Consider the following 18,132-nt stretch of genomic DNA (forward strand, 5'->3'; position numbering starts at 1 on the left):
GGCAAAGTTTTCCTCCCTCTTATCTCGGAGTATCGTTTTCCTTTCAGACCTCGTTAACACCTCGCCGGTTTTAGTTTTCACCCCTACGGAAAAGCATGACATGATCATTTAGTAAGAAAAGCTGGTTTTCTAGACGAAAAAGTCGTCTGCCTGACTGTCAGAATTAATTTAGGACTTGGTGGTTAGAAAACGTTTAATACTGGTATTGCCAGTTATAGAGGTGTTTTGTTGTAGTTTTTTTTTTTTTTTTTGAGAGGGGGGCACCCCTATTATCAAACATCCGTATCGATGAGAGGTTTGTGATTTTGGAAATTGGTTCTTTTGCCTGTCTTTTGTTCCTGTATCTGTCGATACTACACAACCGAGGAGATTCACGGGGTGAAAAAAAGTAGATGAACTATATTAATTGATCAGATTTATTGCTAACATTCAGAGCATACGGATCTGTCCCTGTTAAAACACTGGAACATGGCTTCAGCGTGTGCACTTTTTTCCCATTGTTTCAAACACCCTCTTTTATCCTAAGGTATCTTAAATTTCTTCATTTTTGTTGTCCCCCTCCCTGAAATATCTATTTAAGGAAGGCTGTTGAACGGACAAACGATACCCCAAAGCAGCGGTCCGTAAACACATGCCCAAGCGAAATGCGTATTCGTTTAATTTCATTTCAGATGCGGGGTTTGTTTTGAAAGTTTCCATGAAACTCTGTTGTGTATTAATTGAACTGCGTGGATGCTAGCATAGTCTCAAGCATTGCGCGTACATCTTGAAGAGCGAGAGGAAAGTTGACTCTGAGTTTGGTGGGCATCCCCCCCGCTTCTTAACGTTGCAAATCTTTCTATATTGGATACCGACTTTGTTTTGAGCGACTTCCTCATGCTTAGTTTTACCTTGTAGTGAAACGTGTTAGTGTATTTTCTTTCTATTCGCGGGTGCAGAAAACGTGATCTCATAAATTACATGCACTTAATGGAATCTGAAATGCACTTTTAATCGCCAGCGGAACCGTTCAGACAATACATGTTTTACTTCTCGGAGCAGCTCTGCAAATCTGCAAGATAAAGGTTTTAAAAAGAGAAAGGAAGATAAAAAAAAGCGATCTGGGGGGGAGCATTTTTAAGGAGGGAGTGGAATAATAGCATGCCGCAGAGTTGCAGGCGAAGCCTGCACAGTTTCTTCCCAACCGCGCTGTTGAAGGTGGGTTCGAGAAAGCAAAGGTGTCGATGGGCGGAAAGGACGCGTGTGACCCGTGTCCGGCCGGGACGGGGCCGCGCTCGCCGTCCGAAGGACGGGGCCGGGGACTGCCAGCACGGTCTGTCCTTCTCCCCCCCCCCCTTTTTTTTTTTTCCTGCAGCTAGGTCTAAAAAGTCTCATCATTGAACTTGTTTACAAGGCGACTTTCCCTCCAGCGGTTATTAAGTGAGCAAAACTTTTAACCCGAGTGTTTCCACCTTCTCGGACCAGGTGTGTTTGCTTTGGGCAACTCCTTCTTAGAAATAAAGAAAAAATAAATTAAAAAAAAAGCGCACAGTAAGTGAGGAAGGAGCAGGGGAGCTGCGGTCCGTGGCGCGCCACGCACGCCACTCGCTCGCAGGGCCGGAGGCGCAGCGAAGCGAAGTCGCAGGGCATCGTCCTGGCTGCCCCTGCGCCGTCCCGGAGTGCCCGGGGGGTCACGGAAGGAGTCCGTGCGCTGGCGGCGGTTTTCATCCGCTCCGACCCCGTCCCTCGCTCCCCGCTCCGGTGCCCGTTTGAGGGGAAGGAGGTCGGGGCTGTGGCTGAGGGGTGGCGCGATCGACTTCGGTTGGAGTTATACTCGCTTGCCCCACCGAAACTCCGAGGCGGACAAGCAGGCGCCTTGCGGGGTGTGTGTGTGTGTGTGTGTGTAGGTGTGTAGTTGTGGGTGTGGGTGTGGGTGTGTGTCTCTCCAGCCAGGGACAGAAACCCGCAGGGCCCGATCCCCTCCCGGCCGCGGGGTGCAGGGCCGCCGCCTCGGCCTTGCTGGCTGCATCCTGCTGGTTTGGGGTGGGCGGCAAGGCGCCCGCCTGCTGCTCGGGTTTTAACTTTAGATGTACCTCCTCCGCCAACCGAGTGCCCCGTTTCCCCTTCTTTTTCAAATTACACCCTCTCCGAGCATCCCCTTCTTCTCTGTTTTTCAAACGCCCTCTCTCCCCATCCCCGAGCATCCCTATCTTCTCCGGGGCCCTCCCGGCAGGATTCACCCCCCGGGCTGACCCGCTCGGGAGAGGCGCCTGCAAACTCCTCCGGTGCCCCGAAGAGCGGCCGCCCCAGAGCCACGGGTCAGCGGGCGGGCTGGCGGCTCCCGCGGGGGCGGTGGCGGCCTCGCCGCCTCCGCGCCGGGAAAGCCCGAGGCGCTCCGGGGCTGTCCGCCACCCCCCGGGCCCGGCTCCCCTGCGCCCGGCCCGGCCCGGCGCCGGGCGGCCGCCGTGGGAAGATGGATGGGGGGCGGTTTCCCCATAGACACACGCCTTGGTCGTCAAATATCAATGAATATGGCACGGTCTTGGGCGAGAGAGGGTGGCGAGAGCCGCCAAGGAGCTGTGGGTTAAAGGCCTGTGTGTAATTGTTTTAAATTGAAAGGGGTTTAGTTCGGGGAAAAAAAAAAAAGAAAAAAAAAAGAGAAAAAAAGGAACCAACCAAGAAACGGCCTTAATTAGGGCCCTGCAGTCTTTACTCCCAGGGAAGTAAAGGGGATTATGTTAAAATCCTGATAATGTGGCAGGCGGCTGGGGACCGTTTTCTTCCCAGCTCTGAATCTGGAAGGCTGAGGGTATTTCTGGGAGCTGGGGGAGGGGGCCGGCGAGGAGATCTCCTAGGGCGAGTTTGTGGGGTGCGGGGTCGGCTTGCTCCCGGGTAGGGTTGCCCTTCGCTGCTGGGGAGAGGCTTTCGCAGCAGAGAAGTCTGCGACTCCTCTACCTGCACCAGAAAGCGCCAGCCTGCCACTGTAATAAATATGCTGTGTAAAACTAAAGTGTCACGCAAGCAAGCAGTTTGCACGCCTCTTCCCATTCAATTTACGGGGACACACTGTATATATAACATGCTGTGAAGTGGATCGGTATGGGGAATATTTGGATTTTTTTTTTTTTCTCTAGACTGCTGGTAACCTGTATGATTTAGCTATTTTACATCATTAGTTACCCAGCACCCTTAAACATAGCAGATAGCCATATATTAGATTGAGGTTAGAGAAGGTGGTGACTGTTTATTTAGGGTGATAAAATGGTCCATCAGCAGTAATCTCCATCGATATGTGCCACCAGGAGATGAAGGATGAGGGGACAAGCCACAATTAATTGCCCTATAGTTTTGTAGGAGAGAGTGGAGCCGGTGCGGACTGAACTTCGATCTCCTCTCCCAGAGCCTATTCATCATCTCTACATTGTATATGGGGGTCTCTCAGGGGCAGGGGGCGGCAAGGTTTATCTACACACAATATTCTCCTACCCTTCTCATACCTGACACGGAAATTTAATTCATTCATACCTTCAATCGAAGGCAGGGAAAATTAAACCCACCTCCCCCAACCCGCCCCCCACCCGCCTCGCAAAAACGACCCGAAAGCCGCTCCGCAAGCGGGATGGTCCCCTCCGACCCCCCGTCCCACCCCGGGGTGCCCAGGCGAGCCCCCTCACACCGTCATCCTCGGAGGAGCTGGGGCGGGGGGTGACAGATGCACCCTGGCCGGGGGGCTCGGTCCCCGCCGGGGGTCGGGACACCGCTTGGTGCGGCCGGCGGGGGCTCCGCATCGCCTCCCCCTCCGATGCGAGGGGGTAAAACACCGGGGAGGGGGGGTGTCGGGCCCCGTGAGGGTAGGGCAGAGCCGGGGGGGGGTGGCCGGGAGCCGGTGACGTGGGAGCCGGTGCCGGGGGGGAGCCGGTGCCGTCCGTGACTCGCTGCCCTCCGGCGGCCGCTCCGCACCCCCCGGGCCGCGATCCGGCCCCTAGGGCGGCCGGCTGGGGGCTCGGCACCGCTCTCCACAGCGAGTATTTAGACTAGATAAACAAATAAATAAAAGGAACCTGAGGGAGAAAGAGTATCTGAGCTTCCTCCCCCCGAAAGCCCACCGCAAGGCAGGCAGCCTGTGAGAAACTGCGATTAATTTTGCAAAAAGAGATGTGTGCCAGCTCGTCGATGAGGAAACTGAGGCATGAGGAGCCCGCGATCCCTCGGAAAAAGCCGACCCTCGGGAAATGAAAGGGTACCGTCTCACCTAGCCCACCCTCCTTCTTAGCTGGGTACCCTGGCCCAGCCGCCGTGATTTATACTCGCAAGTGAGTAATACCGTGTGAAATGATGGCCACTTACACCGGATACCTGCATGCTTGTGGTGAATTATGAAGCAAAGGGTCAGAGGCCACCCTTCTTTAATACCAGCAAACTGCAGGTATCCTGTGTAACTGCACCTCTGAAGCATATTATTGCCGGGGCAAAAATGTATTTCTTTCATTTATTGTTACAGCTGGTTTGCTGGTTAAAACACTGTGTTGGATCCTACTTTTCACTGACAAAAGCTTTCTCCTTTCAGATTCCCTTTAAAATATGCAGTAGTAATGTTATTTAAGTTGGAGAGTGTTTATAATTGTATTTTGGGGGCAATGACGTGTCCATTCCTTTTGCTTAGGTTTACTACTTTTAAGGGTACTCACATAGAGCTATAGTGCTGGCATTACACTGTGTTCATTTTTATGGAGGCAAATAAATGATAACAAATTACACTCCTCCCAAAAGAGCCATACCAAACAGCTCCACTAGGAAATAGTTTAATTTTTTTTCTTCCTTCTTCCTTGCCTTAACCCTCCTGTCTGTAGAGTGTGAAGGTAGGAAGTGAGGAACTGATCGCCTTCCAAAAAGTCTGGCCACATCTGGGCCTGCAATGGAGCATTCCCACTGACCCTACCTTCTACATCTCCTGATGTTATCAGGAGACACTCTGCTCTGGCTGCAGTCCTCCTTGCTTTTTCTGTTTTCATCAGCTCCCTCAATTTTCTCATGTTTCTTGCTGTTTCTTGCCTTGATTTGGGGCTTCACTGATGCTATTGCAGCCAGTGGAAGTATTCATTTTAGCAGACCTTGGAGGAGGTCTGTACTCACACAGCTGCTCTCTGAGGCCAAAATAGGGCACGGTACGATTCTCCTTGTTGCCTTGTGTGGCAGTCCTCTGGAAAGCTCACACTTGTCCCACCATGTTCCTTTTATGTGAACTTCCCACACCCGTGTGCGTCTTAATGGTTGCTATCCAGTTTAGAGACCCTAGTGATGTCAGTGGGCCACAACACTCCCCCTCTCAAAAAAAACCCCTTCTTTTCCATGTATTATTAAGCAAATTGGTGCACTGCATCACATGCTACTTTGCAGTGTCCTTGAAGATGACGCTGTTAATCCTTTCTGTGAGGCAGGATAGTGCACAAGCCTTGAAGTTCCCTGGTCCCCTGAGGCAGAGGAATCCACTGCTTACAGTGACTGTCTTTAAATGGGTAGTATAACATTATTGAAAATGTGCTTGTGTTAAAGCCTTCCAGGTATCATTACACAAAAGTTAGTTACGGAAGAGGAAAAATGCATGATAACTTTTTACTCAAGGCATGGTAAAATATGTCTAGTAAGGCTTCCACTCCATATAACATTTATGAGGTATTTTTAAAATTTTATTTGTACAATTAAAAACTGAAGAGATGTATAAAGCATGCAACTAAGAAGAATTCCAGTATTGCTTAGTACTAAAGACAAACTCCTTTCCTCTCATCAACAAGCTGTACGCCAAAACAGTTTCAGAAGATGTTCCACTTTCCAAATTTTCAGCTTTGGCAGGACAATGGGAAAGGAACACAGCAGGAGATCAGATACTGCTGCTGCCAAGCATTAAGACATTACCAGTGGTTTTGGATAGTGGAAAATAAATATCACTCTGTGTGACTTTCAGTAAGGGTAAATGACATTGACACAGGTTTTGTTTATAATCCCTGTCAATTTCTTAATTTCTTTTCCTTGAAAAGGTAGAAATAAAATGTTTTATCCACATTCATGCACATATATTGCCAGGACGAATTGAAGAAATCCTTGTTCTAGGCAGGTACTAAAAGTAGTGTGCATGAAAAATTATGCGTATCTGGTGGCAGGATGCAGGAAATTGACACTGAAATTGCCTGAGTGGAGTCATGAAGATGCCTGAGCATGTTTAATGTAAGTTGCTACGGAGACATGGTGTCTCCAATAAAGCCATTAATAATCAGGTAGTTGGGAGGAGGGTTATGCATCGGGAAGATGGTCAAACAGTACAAATAGGTCTGATTCAAGGGCCTGCCCTGGGTGCTAACTGACATCATGGTTAGACATCCTCTCCTAATGCCCTCAGTTTTCCTGTCCAATGTTTTCTTTCTAACTTGCATGGTAGATGCTGGATTTGTTTAAAATGTACTCACATACCAACCTGTTTGAGGTTAGTTTTTTTCTTTTTTCCTGTTTGAGATCCTTTCCTGTATGATCTCCAATGCCAAAATCCAATGCAACTCCTGAGATCTTTGGATATACCAAAAACACAGGGTTTCTTGATGACTGGTTTTGAAGAGGAAAGAAAAGATGTTGTGGCGATACCTCACTTTCCAAGCTAGCTGTGGAAACAACAACAACAAAAAAACCCAGCATGTACTCGCTGCCTTTTATTCATCATGCCTGGGAAAGGCTGTAGGAATATTTGCTGCATAATAATCTTCTCTCAGGACAAGCCAGAAACCTCTTCCCTGGGGTTCTGCAAATCTCATCCTCCAGCCACCTCTAAGGGACGTGGCTGAGTGAGCAAAACCCCTCTGCAGTTGCGACTTAACGAAAGAGCTGTTTTGCGACAGGGGTTATGTTGTTAAGGAAAGGCTTTAACCCTCCAGCCAGAAGGCTTCTTTTTTTTTTTTTCTTTTTTTTCTTTTTTTTTCTTTTTTTTTTTTTTTTGGCCAATCTAAGCAGGGCCCCCACCAGGGGGCTTTGTCCTGTAGCTGCTGTGGTGCACTGCAGTGCCGGCAAGGGCTCTTCTTCCCTTCTGCCTTTACGCTGCATGACATCTTAGGGATGGCATGGGGCGAGTTTCATGATGCTGTGCATTTCTGGCCGCCTTCTGCATGGGCACCCATCAGAGTACTGCACAGCTCAGGGCTGTCTTGCTTGATTCCTGCTAAGAACTGTAATCGAAGTCACAGGTAGAGAACCCGAGCAGACGAGCACTGAGCAGGGACACGTGCATTACCTGCAAGACTTGAAGGTGTAATGATTTTGAGGAATTTTTAGCTTCCATGTGTAGTTTTCAAATAATTTCATGATGCTGAGTGCATCATTTTTGTATGGTACAATTTAAAAGGGGATGACAGGAAATAGTGCTTAGGAAGTGTGTCTAAAATTGGAGAAAGAAAACAGATGCCATATTTTGAAAACACAGCTTTTATTATCCTTTAGCAGATTTTACTGAATAGGGAGGCAGGTTTTCCTTTGAAGGCTTTGTAGGAAAGAGGCCCACATAATGCATAGTATATCCACCTCAGAAAGAAGAACAGCTGAGTCAGTCCCCCTGAGAATTGAAACTGTGGTTACAGGCAATCTAGCAAGTCTAAATCGGTGCCTTAGGCCAAGAAGCTCCAGCTTCTATAGTGAATACTATGATTTATTCTTTTTAAGAATGTATAAAATTATTGGGGGAAAGATCTAGGACTTGCTACATGAGTACTATGGCATAGTTATTGTTTTACCTTTGTATTTCTGGAATAAATTTATATGAAAACTGTGCTACAGAAGTGAAATGAGCAGAAGACAGTAACCTATTTCAATAGATTTATTGTTATGTTAACTCAGCATACCTCCAGAGAAATGGATTTCCTGAGCGTGAAGCGTTTTCCTGGAAGTTGTACATTCATGGCATGTGCAACAGTGTCCAGTGGAAACATTTAACCAAAATTTTCTTTGCTCGAAAATGAAAAATCACAGTAGGATCTTTGCAAAATAGAGAAACATCATCCGTTATTAAGAACAGTTAGGGAAATCAACATTTTTACAAACTAGTCATTTTCATGGGAACCAGGCATGTTGGTTTTGTTCTTAGCCTCAGCTACGTGTAACAGGCAAAGAACATGCATTCCTGTTCAATAAAATTTTTTAAACACGTGCTAGGAATTGGTAATATTTGCTATTACATTATTTCAATTTAAAGATTAGATTCGGCTATAAGAAAGCAAATGTCCATGCATGCTCTGATTTGTCATTCATGAGGTTCTGTTTTATTTAGTTTATTTTCCAGACAGGCATGCACACACAGGTAAATGTAAAACGTGGAGAGAATTTTCATTTAAAATAATGATGAAATTAAATCCTGTTCAAATTAAACCTTTGGGCTTAACTTGGGGGGACTTGTAAGGTGTTATGATTGTGTTTTAAAATGTCTCACGTAAACACACTGGGATGGTTTAAATGGGCTATTAGTCAAAAAAATAATCTTGAAAAACTGTGTTAAAATAAATGAGTCTTGGCAGGTCTGTGAGCACACCAGGCTTGCAAAATATCTGCAGGGTTTCTGCTCTGCTTTTTGGGATTTCTTATTCAGGGCTTTGGCAAGATTGGGGAAACCATGCCTCGCAGCGCGCCGAAGGTCCCGGTGCGCGTGAGTGCTGAGCGGGGGCGAGAGGACAGGGTGAAGCAGGGGGCTCTGCGGGACCTTGCCCGTGGCAGGGGTGGTGGTGGCGGTCAGCAGCACCATATTGACAGTGTTTTCCCCCGCTTTGCCCCACAGGCTGCGACATGTGTGCCGATAACCGCAACGGCGAGTGCCCCATGCACGGGCCCCTCCATTCCCTGCGCCGTCTGGTGGGCACCAGCAGCGCTGCCGCAGCGGCTCCTCCACCCGAGATCCCGGAATGGCTGCGGGACCTGCCCCGGGAAGTGTGTTTGTGCACCAGCACGGTGCCTGGCCTGGCCTATGGCATTTGTGCAGCACAGCGAATCCAGCAGGGCACCTGGATCGGGCCCTTCCAGGGAGTCCTGCTCTTGCCAGAGAAGGTTCAAGCAGGAGCCATCAGGAACACTCAGCATCTCTGGGAAGTAAGTCGCCATCTTTCCTTCCTTGTCAAATTTGACTGTTTTGACGTAGACATTGAGTGTAGCTGTATGTAGTACTTGCACCGTTCACTTTGTGCGAAAATAAACCAACACAGTTTATGGAAGCCGAGCCAGCAGATACGAAAATGTAGCCAGTGCAAGCAAAACTCTTGCTGCGCTAGAGGTAGCCAGAAAACTGGTGGCCACCTCAGAGCTCCAATTGGTTTGCACAGGAAGAGCAGGTTGTCGCAGGTGCTGCAATGTGGAATAGAGGGATGTGGCCAGAGAAGGCTGAAGGTCACAACACAGGCTGCTCTTTACATTTTGACCTGAGTAACAAGAGCTGATGGAGCTCTCAGGTCACGGTACCAGCCGTATCACCTTAGGCTCAGTAGCACGTGTGGGTTGAGGTTTGTATGGCGCATTGTACCATCACTGCAGCCCACAGACAGTCCAAGAAAGCTGCTGAAAGAAGCGCGCGAGCCCATTCTACAGCCCCGCTGTTTGCACAGTGAAGGTTTTAGCACTTGTTCATGGTTTAGTTCAGCTCTGGTCCTGCACCCACTGTGCATTCCCCTAATGGTGCTTTCAGTGCTTCTACATAAAAGCCACTTTCAGCTCTCTGAAGATGTAATTTTTTTTTGTATTTGTCACCATCTTAGAGAGGGTAACAGTGATAATTGATATGAAAACATGCCGGGCGTGATAGTTTGGTTTATTTTGCGATGAACGCTCACTGTGGCTTGGCAGAACAGATCACAAACCCTCTATTGTATTTGTTTGGCCGTACAGGGACATCCATGGCTGTTACTGTTCGTGACCGTGTACATTTTCTCCAGTAAAGCACTCCTGTTATGTGCTTAGGTATAGTTTGTACACAGATGCTAGCAACAGCATCATGTGGTAAGTTAATTTAGAAAGAAAAGACAGTATATGCTCATTTTAGATGCAGATCTAATAATTAATAGGGACCACGTATAATCCCTGCGTGTGTCAGTGCTTCTTATTTACAGAACAAACCTACGATCTGCCCAGTCTTCTGCCATTCATTTCTTCTTTGCTTTGTGCTGGAAGGTGTCATTTCTTGGTTCTGCTCAGTCCTCTGTAGCTGCAGCTTCTGCACACCTCAAGCCAAACTGCTGCGGAGAGGCAGTAGAAACATGCCCGTAGATCTGCAGGTGATATTTACTCACCTAGACCAAATCTGAGTCATCACAGTATAAGGGGATGTGCTTGCTGGTTAGAAACCCGACAAGGAGTCTGTGAAGATGCAAAGAGTGTTTTTGTTGTCTTCAGTGGGTATACAGTAAAAATGAATGGATTTTTAAAAGATATTTGATGTTGTGGAGCCAGCATGTTGTGTCTAGCATTTGTTCACAGAAAACCTGTGACCCTGAGGCTGTCAGCTCTTTGGGACTGATGATTACCTCTTTTAATCATTGTGTTCTGTTTTTGCATGCTATCTAATATATGTGACTTCTTTCTATGAGTAGGAGCTGCTATGCATTTCCTAAATGCAAACAAATAGTAGATAACGCGTCAGGGTCTTTGTCTCAAAGTATTTACCCAAAAGAGTCATTGTGGCAAGAGGGAAATTTTCACATTAAAAAGTAAAAAGATCAGTCTCAGAACACACTTAAATGTACTCAGTGAAATTGGATGACTTGCAATCACTGCAAGTTTTGTTGCCTTCGGTGGGGATGGAATTTCTCTCGTACACCAGATATTAATAAATTGGACTTAAATTTGTTCCTACCAAAGCCCAGTGATCATAATGAGAGCATTTTGGGAGGTGTTATTAATAATTATTTTTTTTCGAACACTCTATGATGATGTTGGAGGCTTTATTTTCATTGTTAAGAAGTGTTTTGTGGTTTAGACTATGCTAATTAATGGAATATAAAATAACAAAATAAGCTTGCCAGATCACCAAGTTACATAAAACACTGAAATTTAGCTAAAGTAAATGAGATAATTTTACATTGTATTTTAATAATTGCTTTTTCAACTTATTGTTTTCTATTATGAATCAGTTTTATGCGAGTTAACTTGCAAATGTTGATAATATTTTTAAATAGGCAAGATTTTTTGAGTCTAATTTCAGATGAACTTAAAAAATGTTTTAAAGCAATGAAAGAAGGAAGGTTGTTGGGGGGAAAGCCAAAAGCAAAGAAGAAAAAGATGTTAAGTAAAAATAAAAAATAGTACTGATGTACGTGCCAGGTTCAAGAAAACGATAGGTGTAAGCTGAGTTTTTGTATGGGTTTGCTCTTCTGCTCTTAACACACAACACAGATTTCCTGTTGGCTAGCAAAATGAGCGTGTGTATTTTAAGTGAATTATCTTAAAAATAATAATTAAATTCAGGGCGGTCGGGGAGGTATTGTGGGCAGCTCACAGACTCCGTTTATTTCTTCTAATGGCAAAAATTGTTAGCAAAGAATCACATACCCTAAGCTCTAGCTAAAAGTTTTGGCCGTTTCTCATCTGTTTTGACTTTCAATTTGGTATATTTTATCTATCAGAGGACTAATGTTTAATAAAGAAAAATATATCAAAAGAAAGTAATCACAAAGTGCGTGTAATTTTACAAAGCTGATCTATGAAAATAAATAAAAGCAATTGAAAGTACGTATCTGAATAGTCTGTATTCTTTCAGTCTATATGGTATAGGAGTGTGGATTAAATCGCTGTAAACATTAGAGGAATGTCTCATCATTGTCTCTTTATAAAGTTGTGGCTTTAGTCAATTATTTTCCACCAGTCTTTTCAAGATAGTTGCAAATATGAGTATGTCCACAGATCAGTTATTCAGCATTAGGTCTTGATGGACCTTAGGGAGAGGACTTCTTAGTACCGTAAATAGCCTTCTAATATTTTTTTCTCTCAGCACTGCAAAGTAAAGTTGATAGATATTTGTTTTTGTTTGCAGTCCTTTGTTTTCAGTGTACACCAGATAAATAGAAGGGCTACAGCAAAGACTTTTAAGCATAGTTCCTGATTTGGTGTCTTTTTTTATTCTCTTTGTTGTGGGAAACATCAGAAGCACGGCATTTGATGTATAGTTCAACGCTATGGAAATATGCTTCAGTCTGTCCGCACAAGTGTTCCCACCATGCACTCAATGTTTGCTTTGTATGTAATCCATACAGCATAATGTACAGTGATTCAGAGTAAATTACATACCATTCCATTACCTCACAACAGGCCTTGACACCTATGGGTGTTCATGGGAAATTATAGAGTTCTCTCACAATCAGCCAAGATAATTTTTTATAACTTTCAGAAAGATCAGCCCTTTAGAAAGCCAAAAATATTAGTCATTTTTAGTTGTAGATCTTTTTTTTTTTTTTTTTTTTCCTTTGGCCCACTTCTATCCAATCCAGAGTTTGCTTGTATTTTATAAAAATACAATAAACTCTGATTTGTTTAAAACAAAAACAGGACTGGGTGTATTAAGTAAACACTCTCTTTGGTAATACAGGCATTTATTCCAGCACTGTTTGATAATATTTCTGATCTTTTTTTTTCTTTTTTTTTTTCATTTTGAAGTAACGAGAACAATCCTTTTGTTATTGCAAAGAAAACAGAGACTTTCTCAGCAATTAGGTCTTACTGATGAGAATGAGATAATTTTCCCCTAATGTGTTTTCTAATAAAGAAGTGAAAAGGCACACTTGATTCCAACATATATGAAAACATTATCTCAATTATTAATGTGTCCTTACTCCCTGGAGATAAATTAATCTAGTTGCACATGGTTTCCCCTTTCTGTTTAACATCAAAATTTAATAAGAGTAGACTTAAGGAATGTATACGATATACACTTAAATTCTATTAGATTAAAATACAGAAGTTTAAAAGGCTTATGCATTTTAGTAGTCAAAGTTTTTCAGGCTCCAAACTTTAAACTGTGAATTCTGGAAATGACTAAATTGTAAATGGTCTTTTCCCCTGCAAATGCAGTTTAAATGAAAAAACTTTTACTGACGGATGGATCACAGGATAGAATCTTAGTTTCCTTTTTTTTATTCGTCTCATAAAGAGTTTGCTGTCTATCTTGATTTTTTTTTTTGTCAGAGGGCAAATAGTTTTTTTCTTTGGAATAGCGCAAGAACATCCAGTATCTTATTTCACTTTATTTTAACTTGACTTAATTTAAGTTTTGCTTTCCTGGAAGAAATACTTTTTCATGTGTTAGTTTTTTTACAGGGATGAGCAAAATGCATGTATAGCAGGGCGTTCATTAGTAATTACAAAATGCTAAGCCTGCGTTGCCGGTTTTCCCCTTAAATGGGCTGGAATAACTGGCACTACTAGAAAGTGTGCATGTCATTTTAATAAAGTACCATTTGGGTACTTAATGGCCTTTTTGTGCCTCAACTGAAGTCAAAGAAAACACTGCCTTTGACTTCATCTGCCCCCAAAACAGGCGTTTTGCTGGGATGCCTGCTGGCCAGAGTCCATGCAGCGGTACTGTACATTTCTGTACAAATTAATATGCAGAGAGAATCCTTACCTTTCAAACGAAGCACTTCTTCTAGTTACGGTGATAGATTCGTATTCAGATTCTCAAGGCTGTAGTTTTGGACTGAATTCGCTGTTACAGCAAAGCACTGGGGGATAGAATTATGTGCATGCCGTAGTTCTATTAAAGTGAAAATTATGTTTCTCAGCAATCCATCATCTAGTATTCTAGACTGCTTGTCAGCCCTGTTTCAAATATGTCATGTTCATGAAATTCAAATAATTTTGTCTTGAAAAAAACCCCTTAGTTATATTACTATTATATCTTAAATTATGCAGAGTAACAGCTGGTGCCATTCTGTTCTTGTTTTGTTTTGCCCATTCTGAGGATTTTGTGTTGTGTACCACCCTTGCGTTCATTTTCTGTTAAAAAAGCACAATAATTTTTACTTTTACATGGATTTTAAGTTCACGTACTGCCTGCTGGAAATATCCCTAATGTTGTGTTCAGTAGCTTGCTAAGCTGAAAGTCCCGTAACCGCACATTGAGCGCCACAGCTTCTTTAATTTATGTACCTTAGAAGAAAATTGCACTAAGCCGCTATAAAGAAGCTTGCTAATGTTGGTATTTCTGGATCACTTAGTATCACATTTTTCCAGGTAACTTTTGTAAGTTATATATTACTTACTTAGGGTCAATATAAGTTACTTTGATCCTAAATATAAAAGCTGCTTTTTGTTTGATTTAGAAAAGCTGAACTAAACCTTGGTTGTTCTTTTAGAAACCCTGTGATTTTTATAAGACTTTTTCACACCTTATCTTCATGTATCTCTGTGTCTCCAATGTGTTTATTCCATGTATGCAAGGTATCTATTGTATGCAGATAAATAAGCCTAAGCATACTTGCAACAAAATAAATCTAATTTAGCACAAGGACTGATTCTCTTCCTATTTAACGCAGTGAAGTTTGGAATAAACTTTGGTGAGGAGTTGGATACAGCCCTGGAATCTCAACAGTGTTACTGAAAACAATAATTCTGTGGACTGCATGGAACATGCACTCGTCTGGACACACACTATTCTCAGAAAAAAAATATTTTCTAAATTGCCAGATCGTGCAGGGACTCTGTGTTTTTCTATGGCACATAATCTCACCTTGGAGATTTTATTATGTAATATGCAAAAATACTGAAATGGAACACAAATAAACATAAAAGCTCATTTCTGCCCTTATTTGACCACTACCTTTCCATACTGCTCAAAAGTGACCCAATCACCAATATTACAGAAACAATTATTTTTTTGTATTAGTTAGTAAAAGCAATTTCTATTGTTGGATGAAATCTATTTTGTAAAGCTTGAAATTACTCCTAATTTATGATACCATTAACAGTGAATTATTTCTATTGACTTTTGATTCAAAGTGGGTGAATAAAGGCATTATTTTAATGAGATATATGGCTATCCAAAATGTGTTGCGTACCTGATGCCAATAATATATTGGTTATAGATTTGATAAGCCGAAACTGCAGCATACACGTTTCAGGGTGGCAGTGAAGCTCAATGTTTTGCAGAACTGCCTCAATCACTGCTTTGTATGTTTTGGTCTCCCAGGTTTCATGGCATCAAACACGCATGGACTTTAAAATGCAGACTTTTGAGTAACAGCTTAACATAAAAGCTGGGAAATTCAGAGCAGGGTATACTTTCCTTCCACGCATTTGGCACCTTTTTCAGATAAGTTACAGAATTCCATTATCCAAATTGTTACACATGTGTGACAGAGGTTGACCTTTAGTCATGTCAATCCTTTTTGTGTAGGCCTCGGGCTCCAGCCTAATGGCTCAAAGCCTGATTTACTCACTGTAATAAGGGCAGGAGGTCGAGCAATTGTCAGCTTGCCTGCTCGTACTCGTCTCAGAGCCTGGTTGAAGGCTGTTAACACAAAGCTTTTCAAAGTGAATTTACAACCACCACCACTGACAGAGGCCAATCAGTACACCATAAATGTCAGGTTAGTGAGATTGAGCAGTAAGTAAAGTACTGGCAGCCCACTATTGGCTGAAATCAATTGCTTAAGGTTTAACTGAGAATAGCAATCCGTGTATAACTACGTCTGCAGAACTGGCTTAAGTGTGGAGAGCAAGTTGGAGAGTGAGTTAGGTAGAATTACCCACCAGCAGCAGACATGGCACCAAGCCCTGCATTTGTTCTCCTTCCATATGAATGGTGCCTGCACCCGATGTCATTCAGCTGTTGGACCTGCCTCTTAGTTCCAGAAATAGGATTCTTCTTTTTTATGTATGTTAAAAAAAAAAAAAAAAGAAGAAAGGTGAAACAGCATGCTACCTTACCTGGACAAAGGCGGCTAGGAAATTTTTTTAATGTATTCGTTCAGTAACACTCGACTATTTTTAGTCTTTGGTTCCAGAGGAGCCATTTTCATAAGGAAACTGTGGCTTTTTGCTGTTGGCTTGGAACTGGGAACTATCACAGAATTCGCTAATGAGTGATTATGTACCTGATGGTCTGAATATCCATGAGATGTAGTTACCCACAAGACTGAATGTTTTTATCATTTTGCGTAGTGACAGCTTGGACAACAATTCATTTGGCTTTGAAAGCATCAGCATTAAAATGTAGGAATCCATTAAAATGCTGTATGCCAGGATTTATAAATTAGGCAATTTCCTTGATTATTGCAATCATTTACAAAATTGATTGTCCCAGTGTGGTATAGGCAGACTTCAGCAATGATCATTGACAACAGGCACATCCTCTAATATCTATACTCATTGTTCCCTAAAAGAAAAGCCACTCTGCTACGAGGTTATTCTCCATCTCAAGGTCAATTATGCATTGAAAAAGTCTACTAATGTAGAAGATTGCACATCTTTAAAGGAGAACCGCATCAGCTATTTACAGACTGTAATGATAGCTGGAACACTTATTTTTTCTTCTGTTTGTAATTTGTTTGCTGACGGCCAACGCATTCACTTGAGTCTGCAGTGCATATTCTCTTTCTGATCCATTATTGAAAGGTAAATAATTTTGGCAAATTGCAGCTGTAAATATTTATTTGATTGAAGATTTAAAAGTCAATAATGTGTTTTATTTGTTGCATCTTAAAGTTCTAATTAACCTATAGATATAGTGTATAGTAACTTGACTTGGGTCAATTGTTTCTGCAAGACATAATAAAGACATTATGTCACAAAGCAAATACGCTCTAGAAGTTTTCCTATATTAAAACAAATACAATAAAGCCGCAAAATGCTAGCCACCAACCACAAAACCACAGTGCTTTCTACTTGCGTGAAAATAAGCAATGTGCCCGGTAAAAACCTATAAATGCTAAACCTTAAAATGCAGGTAATTACAGGAGATTTCTTTTTGCAAACTATAGATGAGGTCCAGTTATAGCTGGCAACAAGCTAATTTGTGTCAGGCCTCATGCAGATCATGAGCTTCCAGGACTAATATCCTGCAGTTGTTAATCAGCCCTTGCTCAGACAAGATAGCCATTGGTGTCACTGGGAACTTTGATTTAGTGAGGTCTTCAGGCATGACTGAATAACACAGTATCACTTTAATCACAATTCTTAAATCATTTTTTTCCGAGATAGGCCAAGCGTTCTTTTAGAACCTTAGGGCCACCTGCATATTGTCTGCCACTGTCTGTACAACAAAAGTAACATGCAGTTAAGGTAAAGGTACCCTTGTATAAATACATTAATTTGACCTAAAGTTAATATTTTACTGTGAAGAAAGGGAGGGTTGCGTTTTCAGTGATTGTGTAGCAGTGCATTGTATTTAGTTAGAGGAGTATTACCATCAAATAAAACCATTTTTTTTGGTATCTTGTAAAAAGTCTGTAACTCATAAGTTTGTTGTTTGTACTACATTGCATTTTTGTTGCATGGATTTAGCAAGATGTACATAAACAATTCCATATTTTAACAGTAATTCAACCTGGTATTTCTGTGTAGAGACATACCGGTGTATAAGCAAGCAAATTCAGTGACCCCAGGGCGTTTCTAAAGATGTTTTGGTTTCATCTGTGGAACTACAAAGTAGAGAAAAGTGGTTTTATCATGAGTACGAGAAACTCCTACTGAAACAGAGGCCATATGAAGGCTCTGTTCTTCCTGGTGTTCACCTGTAACAAAGCCCTGAATTTGGAAATAGAGTAATGGTCAGTATTTCTTACCATCCTAAACCGGAAAGAAACACCTCCTATATTAAGTGAAGTGTCATGTATAAAGCAAATGAAGTAAGCAAATCTAGGTTTATGATTTTTAGCTTGGATAATCTTCCAGTTGTGTTAAGGTCAGTATTTTTAAAAAATGTATCTACTTTTTGCCTGATGCCACGTCAGCATTGACTGTGGAAAGCAGGGCATTATTTTTTTATCAATCTGTCAAAAGAACTTTTATAGCAGTATGATTGGTGACTGATACTATTTTTAGACCACCATTTTACAGAAAGAGCTTACGATTGAAGTAAAAATAATAAAAAAAAGTGTTCTATTTTCTGGTCTATTTATATTTCTATTTTAAGTTGACTTGAATTCTGTC

The 18,132-nt window shown here is 42.5% G+C and overlaps 1 protein-coding gene across 2 annotated transcripts in view; it reads left to right on the plus strand.

Annotated features, from left to right (window-relative positions):
- The window catches only part of PRDM6 (PR/SET domain 6), a 78,607-nt gene that overhangs the window by 1,954 nt on the left and 58,521 nt on the right, over nucleotides 1-18,132 (plus strand). For both annotated transcript variants that reach the window (XM_063321182.1, XM_063321183.1), the window contains one exon: nucleotides 8,783-9,090. In XM_063321182.1, the coding sequence (XP_063177252.1) occupies nucleotides 8,783-9,090 (308 nt within the window). The remainder of the gene's footprint in view (nucleotides 1-8,782; nucleotides 9,091-18,132) is intronic.

Source organism: Chroicocephalus ridibundus, chromosome Z (assembly GCF_963924245.1).
Source record: "Chroicocephalus ridibundus chromosome Z, bChrRid1.1, whole genome shotgun sequence".
NCBI lineage: Eukaryota > Metazoa > Chordata > Aves > Charadriiformes > Laridae > Chroicocephalus > Chroicocephalus ridibundus.